Source organism: Oncorhynchus masou, unplaced genomic scaffold, assembly GCF_036934945.1.
Source record: "Oncorhynchus masou masou isolate Uvic2021 unplaced genomic scaffold, UVic_Omas_1.1 unplaced_scaffold_1482, whole genome shotgun sequence".
NCBI classification, from domain to species: Eukaryota; Metazoa; Chordata; class Actinopteri; order Salmoniformes; family Salmonidae; genus Oncorhynchus; species Oncorhynchus masou.
Window position 1 is genome coordinate 103,121 of NW_027004819.1, and position 12,236 is coordinate 115,356.

Genomic DNA, 12,236 nt, shown 5'->3' on the forward strand with positions numbered 1-12,236 from the left:
ACCTGTCCACAGACTTCAAATCCCTCTGGGTGATCAGGATACGGCTGCTCCTCTCTCCTACATGTCACCTTTCTGTTCTCGTCAGAGAGAGAGAGGGTATTTGAGATGGGAGTATCTAGAATTGATATGGATCTTTCAAGTAAAAATGCACCTGTAACCTTTCTGTGGTTTGTCATGTCGACTAGGGGATCTTTGCTATAAAATATCTCAGTTTCTATTTTATTGTATTAATTTATACTTATATATTATATTATTAATACACTGAACTGATCTGAGGATCAAAGAGATGAAGCTCATATTATTAAAATATGTAGTTTAAGTTTAACTAATCTGACTGGTGGAAACTCTCAGCATTTGGTTTGTGTCCAGTGTGTTTGTGTCCAGCGGGTGTTTGTGTCCAGCAGCTGTTTGAGTCCAGTGTGAGTGTGTGTGTGTGTGTGTGTGTCCAGCAGGTGTGTGTTTGTCCAGTGTGTGGGTGTGTTTGTCCAGTGTCTGTTTGTTTGTCCAGTATGTGTGTATGTGTGTGTGTGAGTCCAGTGTGTGTGTGAGTCCTGTGTGTGTGTGTGTCTGTGTGTGTGTGTGTGTGTGTGTGTGTGTGTGTGTGTGTGTGTGTGTGTGTGTGTGTGTGTGTGTGTGTGTGTGTGTGTGTGTGAGAGAGAGATTCCTTTGTGTGTGTGTGTGTGAATCCAGTCTGTGTGTGTATGTGTCCAGTGTGTGTGTGTGTGTATGTGTCCAGTGTGTGTATCACTGACAGAGGGTAACTGATTCATCATTCATCACTGAGGAGTCAACATTATAAACCCCAATCCCTGGATAGATGGGCTCAGTGAATGTGGAGGTGAATGTGATCAGGTGGGTCAATGTGTCAGAGGAGGCTCTATAGAAGGACAGAGTGCCGGCTGGCCAGTCCAGATACACTCCTACTCTGTGGGGGCTGGTGGAGGGGGACGTCTATGATAGTCCGATTATTATTGTGCCAGGCATAGTAACTGTTGTCAGAGCAGATCAGACTCCAGGACTTGTCATTGCATCCAAGCCAACAGTCATAACCCCTTCCTCTCCTGTTGATTCCTTTATATGTCACTCCTACAACAGCCCTTCTCCCACTCCACTCTACCTCCCAGTAACAGCACCCAGTCAGACCCTCTCTACACAGCACCTGTTCCCTGTCCTCAAATCTCTCTGGGTGATCAGGATATGGCTGCTCCTCTGTCCTCCATGTCACCTTTCTGTTCTCCTCAGACAGAGAGAGGTGTCTGTTTACTGTGTTTGGGTCCAGTGTGAGATCACAGACATCTGATGGATGAAACCAGACACAATATTAGAAATCATCATCATTCACATTGGAATGTTAACTCACTTTTCACTCATTCATTTAATGTAGATGTTTCTAGGTGTCAAAAGGAGAAGTTAAGGCAACTTGAGACTTGTTGAATGATCATATGTTATACTGTATGGCAATATAAAACACACTAATTCACATTAATTACACACACACAAACACATGCACACACACACACACACACACACACACACACACACACACACACACACACACACACACACACACACACACACACACACACACACACACACACACACACACACACACACACACACACACACACACACACACACACACACATTGTCAAAGCAACTCTTTGTAAACGTTGGTGTCCCTGATTTCTGCTTCTGTAGAACTACAGCTGATATTTAATATGACCAAGTCAGTAATGATGATGGTCTTTGACTTTGACTTAACTTGAATTAAGACTTATTCTTAGTCATATTCTTCACAGCTGTCAACACTCACATTTTCTAAGCCCAGGTTTCATTCTGTTCTCTCCACCATGTTCCACACTGTAGCGGTAAGCAGAAGAACAGACAGTCATTGAGGGATACACCTGAACTCACACACACACACACACACACACACACACACACACACACACACACACACACACACACACACACACACACACACACACACACACACACACACACACACACACACACACACACACACACACGTTGTTACGGATACAGTTATCCTGTGTGTGTGTGTGTATCCTGTGTGTGTGTTTCTTTTCTCTCCTTCTCCCCTCACAGGTGAAAATCATCACTCCCCAATCAATCATCAATCAGAAGACACACCTCCTCATATTTCCTAAACCTATCACAGTTCTTTCCCCATGGTTTAAAAACCCCATCATTTGTTTGTTCTAGAGCCCAGCTCAGCTCAGCTCAATCTCTCTGTAAATGCCATGTCTGTAGGTCTCTGTGTTTCACTCTCGCTTTGTGTCTTAACCTCTCTTTTGTTTCAGCACCTCATAGCACTTTGTCATCACCTGTGAGTATTGTTTTTGGTTATGGTGTTTGTGTTTGATTGCTGGTGGAAAAGGGGGAAACCAAGACAAGTCGCCCATGGGCATACACTACCCGTAGGTGAACTTTGTTAAATACACTAGTTAGAACTGGGCGGACCACCCACTGTATTTTTGGTTAGTTAGTTAGCTGTTGTTAAAGTAGGCTAGTCTAGCTTAGGGGTGTTTTTGAATACTTATTGTTTCTTTCCTTGGGTCCAGCCCAGCCCCTTTTCCTGCTCCCCCATTACCGTGTGTTTATAAATAAACCTAGAGTTTGACGGTAGATTTCAGTTGTCGTGCTTATTTCGTTCACACTTTTCCTTTGTCACAATAATAATTTGCATGAGTTATGTTACGAGTCTCATTACCATCCCCCCTAGACTGTCGGGCCAAAAGGGATTCGTAACACACGTATATAGCTATATCTAGCGAATGTTTGTCTGTGTGTGAGTCCAGCGTGTGTCTGTGTGTGTGTCCAGTGTGTGTGTGTCCAGTGTGTGTCCAGTGCTTGTATGTGTATGTGTGTGTGTGTGTCTGTGTGAGTCCAGTGTGTGTCGTGTGTGTGTGTCTGTGTGTGTGTGTGTGTCCAGTGTGTGTCCTGTGTGTGTGTGTCTGTGTGTGTGTGTGTGAGTTTGTGTGTGTCCAGTGTGTGTGTGTGTGTGTGTGTCCAGTGTGTGTCCAGTGCTTGTATTTGTATGTGTGTGTGTCTGTGTGTGTGTGTGTGTGTGTGAGTTTGTGTGTGTCCTGTGTGTGTGTCCACGTGAGTCCAGTGTGTATTTGTGTGTGTGTGTGGTGTGTGTGTGTGTGTATGTGTGTGTCCAGTGTGTGTGTCCAGTGTGTGTGTCCAGTGTGTGTGTGTCCAGTGTGTGTGTGTCCAGTGTGTGTGTGTCCAGTGTGTGTGTGTCCAGAGTGTGTGTGTCCAGAATGTGTGTGTTATTGACAGATTTACACAGATTGGACACTGAACTCACATACACAAACACTCACACTCTCACACACACTGAACTCACACACACTGAACACACACTCACTGAACACACACACACACACACACACACAGTCAGCATATAACTTTGTCCAATGGGTGGTAAGAATGTTTGTCTTAACCAGCCTGATAAGTCAACATGTCTGATATGAACATTGACATGAACCCTCTACATACTTGAGTTTCTCCAGTCTGCATTGTGGATCCTCCAGTCCAGCAGAGAGCAGTCTGACTCCTGAGTCTCCTGGGTGATTGTAGCTCAGGTCCAGCTCTCTCAGGTGTGAGGGGTTTGACCTCAGAGCTGAGACCAGAGAAGCACACCCTTCCTCTGTGACTCGACAGGCTGACAGCCTGCAAAGAGTCAAATCATATTAAAACCACACTGATATTCTTTGGTGATGAAAATAGTGGCAGTATATTTTTCTCCATATTCATGTCACACCCTGATCTGTTTCACCTGCCTCCAGGTGTCACATATATCCCTGGTGTATTTATCCCCATGTATCCCTGGTGTATATATCCCTGGTGTATATATCCCTGGTGTATTTATCCCTGTGTTTCCCTGGTGTATTTATCCCTGTGTTTCCCTGGTGTATTTATCCCTGTGTTTCCCTGGTGTATATATCCCTGGTGTATTTATCCCTGTGTTTCCCTGGTGTATTTATCCCTGTGTTTCCCTGGTGTATATATCCCTGGTGTATATATCCCTGTGTTTCCCTGGTGTATATATCCCTGGTGTATTTATCCCTGGTGTATATATCCCTGTGTTTCCCTGGTGTATTTATCCCTGTGTTTCCCTGGTGTATATATCCCTGGTGTATTTATCCCTGGTGTATTTATCCCTGGTGTATTTATCCCTGGTGTATTTATCCCTGGTGTATATATCCCTGTGTTTCCCTGGTGTATATATCCCTGTGTATCCCTGGTGTATATATCCCTGGTGTATATATCCCTGGTGTATATATCCCTGTGTTTAACCTGGTGTATTTATCCCTGGTGTATATATCCCTGTGTTTCCCTGGTGTATTTATCCCTGTGTTTCTCTGTACCAGTTTGTCTTGTATGTTTATCAAGTCAACCAGTGTTTTTCTCTGACTCCTGCTTCCATTTTGTTCCTCCCTAGCCTGCCTGACCATTTTGTCCCTTGCCTGTTTTCTGCCTGCCCTCTGTGACTGCCTGACCATTCTAGCCTGCCTGACCTCTAGCCTGCCTGACCTCTAGTCTGCCTGACCTCTAGTCTGCTTGACCATTCTGCCTGTCCTGACCTCTAGCCTGCCTGACCATTCTGCCTGTCCTGACCTCTAGTCTGCCTGACCATTCTGCCTGTCCTGACCTCTAGCCTGCCAGACCATTCTGCCTGCCCTGACCTCTAGCCTGCCTGACCAGTGTGCCTGTCCTGTCCAGTCTGTCTTTCCTGACCTCTAGTCTGTCTGCCACTCTGTGCCTCCTGGACTCTGATCTGGTTATGACCTTTGGCCTGTCCACGACCATTCTCTTGCCTCCCCCTTTTAGTATATTAATAAATATCAAAGACTCTAACCATCTGCCTCCCGTGCCATCTGGGTCTCACCTTGTGCCTTAAACCACACTGCTATTCTTTGAGAGTATCACCTTTTATTTGAGGGTAGTTTAATACATTTCCAACATTTTAGATTTGAGATCAAATGTTTCATATGAGGTGACAGTATAAAATGTCACATTTGATTTGAGGGTATTTTAATACATATCTGTTTCAACATTTAGAAAAATAAAAGCAAAAAAGCACTTCATGTATCTAGTCCCCCTATTTGAAGAAGACATAAATATTCTGACCAATTCACTTATAGTTTATTAAAGTTAAAGTAGTCAACAGTTTAGTATTTGGTCCCATATTCTTTGAACGCAATGACTACATTAAGCCTGTGACTGCCATGATTGAGAAAGATCATGAATGAATCATGAATAATAATGAGTGAGGGAGTTAGAGGCTACAACAAACATACTAACCTCTCACTGTTATGTACTTGAGTGAAGACCCAAAAGCGGTTTTAACAGAAAACAGAGTTCTTTAATGAAAAAACAGGAATGGCATAAATCCTCTTCCAACGTAGTCAATGGAACAAAAAGAACGTTAGTATAATGCAGGATGCACCTGCCAGGCAGACTCCGACAGGATAGGACAAGGTGGAAGCAAACGCGACGACAGCTTGCTTCTGGCATCAAAAACACAAACAAGAATCAGACACCGAAAGTAGCAGGAACAGAGAGAGAAATAGAGACCTAATCAGAGGGGGAAGAGAGAACAGGTGTGAAAGAGTGAATGAGCTAGTTAGGGGAGATGTAGAACAGCTGAAGAATGAGAGACAGAGAAGGTAACCTAAAAAGACCAGCAGAGAGAGACAGAGTGAAGAGAAGACAGGAACAGACATAACAAGACATGACAGTACCCCCCCCACTCACCGAGCGCCTCCTGGCGCACTCGAGGAGGAAACCTGGCGGCAACGGAGGAAATCATCGATCAGCGAACGGTCCAGCACGTCCCGAGAGGGAACCCAACTCCTCTCCTCAGGACCGTACCCCTCCCAATCCACTAGGTACTGATGACCACGGCCCCGAGGGCGCATGTCCAAAATCTTACGAACCCTGTAGATGGGTGCGCCCTCGACAAGGATGGGGGGGGAGGGACGAGCGGGGGCGCGAAGAACGGGCTTAACACAGGAGACATGGAAGACCGGGTGAACGCGACGAAGATAGCGCGGGAGAAGAAGTCGCACTGCGACAGGATTAATGACCTGAGAAATACGGAACGGACCAATGAACCGCGGGGCCAACTTGCGAGAAGCTGTCTTAAGGGGAAGGTTCTGAGTGGAGAGCCATACTCTCTGACCGCAACAATATCTAGGACTCTTGGTCCTACGCTTATTAGCGGCCCTCACAGTCTGCGCCCTATTACGGCAAAGTGCCGACCTGACCCCCTTCCAGGTGCGCTCGCAACGCTGGACAAAAGCCTGAGCGGAGGGGACGCAGGACTCGGCGAGCTGAGATGAGAACAGCGGAGGCTGGTACCCGAGGCTACACTGAAAAGGGGATAGACCGGTAGCAGACGAGGGAAGCGAGTTGTGGGCGTACTCTGCCCAGGGGAGCTGTTCTGACCAAGACGCAGGGTTACGAAAAGAAAGACTGCGTAAAATGCGACCAACAGTCTGATTGGCCCGTTCGGCTTGACCGTTAGACTGGGGATGAAAGCCGGACGAGAGACTGACGGAAGCCCCAATCAAACGGCAAAACTCCCTCCAAAATTGAGACGTGAACTGCGGGCCTCTGTCGGAAACGACGTCAGACGGAAGGCCATGAATTCGGAAAACATTCTCGATAATGATCTGAGCCGTCTCCTTAGCAGAAGGGAGCTTATCGAGAGGAATGAAATGAGCCACCTTAGAGAATCTATCGACAACCGTAAGAATAACTGTCTTCCCCGCTGATGAAGGCAGTCCGGTGATAAAATCTAAAGCGATGTGAGACCACGGTCGAGAGGGAATGGGAAGCGGTCTGAGACGGCCGGCAGGAGGAGAGTTCCCAGATTTAGTCTGCGCGCAGACCGAACAAGCGGCGACAAATCGACGCGCGTCACGTTCCCGAGTGGGCCACCAGAAACGCTGGCGAATGGAAGCGAGCGTACCCCGAACGCCGGGGTGGCCGGCTAACTTGGCAGAGTGGGCCCACTGAAGAACGGCCGGACGAGTAGGAACGGGAACGAACAGAAGGTTCCTAGGACAAGCTCGCGGCGACGGAGTGTGAGCGAGTGCTTGCTTTACCTGCCTCTCAATTCCCCAGACAGTCAACCCGACAACACGCCCGTCAGGGAGAATCCCCTCGGGGTCGGTGGAGACCTCAGAAGAACTGAAGAGACGAGATAAAGCATCAGGCTTGGTGTTTTTTGAGCCCGGACGATAAGAAATAACAAACTCGAAACGAGCGAAAAACAGAGCCCAACGAGCCTGACGCGCATTAAGTCGTTTGGCTGAACGGATGTACTCAAGATTCCTATGGTCAGTCCAAACGACAAAAGGAACGGTCGCCCCCTCCAACCACTGTCGCCATTCGCCTAGGGCTAAGCGGATGGCGAGCAGTTCGCGATTACCAACATCATAGTTACGTTCTGACGGCGATAAGCGATGAGAGAAAAACGCGCAAGGATGGACCTTGCCGTCAGAGAGAGAGCGCTGAGAAAGAATGGCTCCCACGCCCACCTCTGACGCGTCAACCTCAACAACAAACTGTCTAGAGATGTCAGGTGTAACAAGAATAGGAGCGGATGTAAAACGATTCTTAAGAAGATCAAAAGCTCCCTGGGCGGAAACGGACCACTTAAAGCACGTCTTAACAGAAGTAAGGGCTGTGAGGGGAGCTGCCACCTGACCGAAATTACGGATGAAACGACGATAGAAATTAGCGAAGCCCAGAAAGCGCTGCAGCTCGACGCGTGACTTAGGAACGGGCCAATCAATGACAGCCTGGACCTTAGCGGGATCCATCTTAATGCCCTCAGCGGAAATAGCGGAACCGAGAAAAGGGACAGAGGCGGCATGAAAAATGCACTTCTCAGCCTTCACATAAAGACAGTTCTCCAAAAGGCGCTGGAGGACGCGTCGCACGTGCTGAACATGAATCGAGAGAGACGGTGAAAAAATCAGGATATCGTCCATGTAAACGAAAACAAAAATGTTCAGCATGTCTCTCAGGACGTCGTTAACTAGTGCCTGAAAGACAGCTGGAGCGTTAACGAGGCCGAAAGGAAGAACCCGGTATTCAAAGTGCCCTAACGGAGTGTTAAACGCCGTCTTCCACTCGTCCCCCTCCCTGATGCGCACGAGATGGTAGGCGTTACGAAGGTCCAATTTGGTGAAAAACCTGGCTCCCTGCAGGATCTCGAAGGCTGAAGACATAAGAGGAAGCGGATAACGATTCTTAACTGTTATGTTATTCAGCCCTCGATAATCCACGCATGGGCGCAGGGACCCGTCCTTCTTCTGAACAAAAAAAAACCCCGCTCCGGCGGGAGAGGAGGAGGAGACTATGGTACCGGCGTCGAGCGAAACCGAAAAATAATCCTCGAGAGCCTTACGTTCGGGAGCCGACAGAGAGTATAATCTACCCCGGGGGGGAGTAGTTCCCGGAAGGAGATCAATACTACAGTCATACGACCGGTGTGGAGGGAGAGAAGTGGCCTTGGAACGACTGAACACCGTGCGCAGATCGTGATACTCCTCCGGCACCCCTGTCAAATCGCCAGGCTCCTCCTGTGAAGAAGAGACAGAGGAAACAGGAGGGATAGCAGACATTAAACAGGTCACATGACAAGAAACATTCCAGGATAGGATAGTATTACTAGACCAATTAATAGAAGGGTTATGGCGCACTAGCCAGGGATGACCCAAAACAACAGGTGTAAAAGGTGAACGAAAAATTAAAAAAGAAATGGTTTCGCTATGATTACCAGAGACAGTGAGGGTTAAAGGCAGCGTCTCACGCAGAATCTTGGGGAGAGAACTACCATCTAAAGCGAACAAGGCCGTGGGCTCCCTAACTGTCTGAGAGGAATGTCATGTTCCCGAGCCCAGGTCTCGTCCATAAAACAGCCCTCCGCCCCAGAGTCTATCAAGGCACTGCAGGAAGCAGATGAACCGGGCCAGCGGAGATGGACCGGAAAAGTAGTGCGTGATCCAGAAGGAGAGGCCTGAGTAGTTGCGCTCACCAGTAGCCCTCCTCTTACTGATGAGCTCTGGCTTTTACTGGACATGAGGTGACAAAATGACCAGCGGAGCCGCAGTAGAGACAGAGGCGATTGGTGATTCTCCGTTCCTTCTCCTTGGCCGAGATGCGGATACCCCCAGCTGCATAGGCTCAGCATCCGAGCCGGCGGAGGAGGGTGGCAGTGATGCGGCAGGTGGCAGTGATGTGGAGAGGGGAGCAACGGAGAACGCGAGCTCCTTTCCACGAGCTCGGCGACGAAGATCAAACCGTCGCTCTATGCGAATAGCGAGAGCTATTAAGGAGTCCAGACTGGAAGGAACCTCCCGGGAGAGGATCTCGTCCTTAACCTCGACGAGGAGACCCTCCAGAAAACGAGCGAGCAAAGCCGGCTCGTTCCAGTCACTTGAGGCAGCGAGAGTGCGAAACTCAATAGAATAATCCGTTATGGATCGATTCCCCTGACATAGGGAAGACAGGGCCCTGGAAGCCTCCTCCCCAAAAACAGAACGGTCAAAAACCCGTATCATCTCCTCCTTAAAGTCTTGATACTGGTTAATACACTCAGCCCTCGCCTCCCAGACTGCCGTACCCCACTCACGCGCCCGTCCGGTAAGGAGAGAAATGACGTAGGCGATGCGGGCTGCGCTCCTGGAGTAAGTGTTGGGCTGGAGAGAGAACACCACATCACACTGAGTGAGGAATGAGCGGCACTCAGTGGGCTCCCCAGAGTAACACGGCGGGTTGTTGATCCTGGGCTCCGGAGACTCGGAAACCCTGGAAGTGGGCGGTGGATCGAGGTGGAGTTGGTGAACCTGTCTTGTGAGGTCGGAGACTTGGACGGCCAGGGTCTCAACGGCATGTCGAGCAGCAGACAATTCCTCCTCGTGTCTGCCTAGCATCGCTCCCTGGATCTCGACGGCGGAGTGAAAAGGGTCCGGAGCCGCTGGGTCCATTCTTGGTCTGATTCTTCTGTTATGTACTTGAGTGAAGACCCAAAAGCGGTTTTAACAGAAAACAGAGTTCTTTAATGAAAAAACAGGATTGGCATAAATCCTCTTCCAACGTAGTCAATGGAACAAAAAGAACGTTAGTATAATGCAGGATGCACCTGCCAGGCAGACTCCGACAGGATAGGACAAGGTGGAAGCAAACGCGACGACAGCTTGCTTCTGGCATCAAAAACACAAACAAGAATCAGACACCGAAAGTAGCAGGAACAGAGAGAGAAATAGAGACCTAATCAGAGGGGGAAGAGAGAACAGGTGTGAAAGAGTGAATGAGCTAGTTAGGGGAGATGTAGAACAGCTGAAGAATGAGAGACAGAGAAGGTAACCTAAAAAGACCAGCAGAGAGAGACAGAGTGAAGAGAAGACAGGAACAGACATAACAAGACATGACACTCACCTTTAACCTCAAATAAAAGGTGACATTCTGTACTGTCACCTAATATGAAACATTATATCTCAAATCCAAAATGCTGGAGAATAGCACCACATTTAAAACTGTAAGCTTCACTGTCCAAACACATATGGTGTGGACTATGTGTGTCTGGTAAACACATGTGGATCTAGTGAACAGTTATCACTTGTTGACCAACTACAGGAATACTGACCTCAGAGTCTCCAGTTTACAGTGGGGATTCCCCAGTCCATCAGAGAGCAGCTCCACTCCTGAATCCTTCAGGTCGTTGTTACTAAGATCCAGCTCTCTCAGGTGTGAGGGGTTTGACCTCAGAGCTGAGACCAGAGAAGCACAGCCTTCCTCTGTGACTAGACAGCCTGACAGCCTGCAAAGAGTCAAATCATTTTAAAATCACACTGATATTCTTTGGTGGTGAAAATAGTGGCAGTAGAATATTTTCTAATATTCAGATATATCAGTGTCCTGAAACCTTCCATGTCTATTCGTAAAATAGTGTATCATCATAAAAAATGACAAATGATCAAAGTATTGCCTGCAGATAGAAAGATATATAGTCCACACCATATCTATTTAGACAGTGAGGTATCAGATTTAGATTGTATTGAATATACAGTCCACACCATATCTATTTAGACAGTGAGGTATCAGATTTAGATTGTATTGAATATACAATCCACACCATATCTATTTAGACAGTGAGGTATCAGATTTAGATTGTATTGAGTATACAGTCCACACCATATCTATTTAGACAGTGAGGTATCAGATTTAGATTGTATTGAGTATACAGTCCACACCATATCTATTTTGACAGTGAGGTATCAGATTTAGATTGTATTGAGTATACAGTCCACACCATATCTATTTAGACAGTGAGGTATCAGATTTAGATTGTATTGAGTATACAGTCCACACCATATCTATTTTGACAGAGAAGCTAACATTTTAAATGTGTCTCTATACTCTAACATTTTGGATATCAGATCAAATGTTTCATTTGAGTTGACAGTATATAATGTCACCTTTTATTTGAGGATATTTTAATATATATCTGTTTCACCGTTTAGAAATAAAAGCACTTTATGTATCTATTCCCCCATTTGAAGAAGTCATAAGTATTCTGACCAATTCACTTATAATGTATTAAAGTAGTCAAAAGTTTAGTATTTGGTCCCAAACTCGTTGGTTGCATTTGCAGTTTGTTTTGGTTGTATTTTGGGTTGTGTTCTGCCCAATAAAAAATGGTGGATGATGACTGGAGTAATTTTCTGTCTAAGTGAGTAGATAACATAATAATAAATTAAACCTGATGATGAAAATTAATGAATAATAATGAGTGAGAAAGTTACAGAGGCTACAACACAACATACTAACCTCTCACCATTACCAATAACAGAGGCTACAACAAAACATGCTACCCTCTCACCATTACCAATAACAGAGGCTACAACAAAACATGCTAACCTCTCACCATTACCAATAACAGAGGCTACAACAAAACATGCTAACCTCTCACCATTACCAATAACAGAGGGGGTCTGATCTTTGTACCTCTGTAACTTTCTCATTCATCATTATTCTCGATTCATTCCTTATTATTCATCATCATAGTAGCATCCACATGAATGTAGAAGTGTTCAGAAACAACTTCTATTCTTACTGACAATACAAGTGAAGTGACTCCAAAATGACAGGACATTATTCACCATTCAGTTTCTATTAGGAAAAGA

The 12,236-nt window shown here is 46.5% G+C and overlaps 1 protein-coding gene across 1 annotated transcript in view; it reads right to left on the minus strand.

Annotated features, from left to right (window-relative positions):
• Nucleotides 1–744: 744 nt before the first annotated feature.
• Nucleotides 745–12,236, minus strand: part of LOC135531004 (NACHT, LRR and PYD domains-containing protein 7-like) — a 36,956-nt gene continuing 25,464 nt past the window's right edge. The window contains 4 exon segments of the mRNA XM_064959156.1: nucleotides 745–952; nucleotides 954–1,296; nucleotides 1,814–1,860; nucleotides 3,529–3,702. Coding sequence (XP_064815228.1) covers nucleotides 745–952; nucleotides 954–1,296; nucleotides 1,814–1,860; nucleotides 3,529–3,702 — 772 coding nt within the window.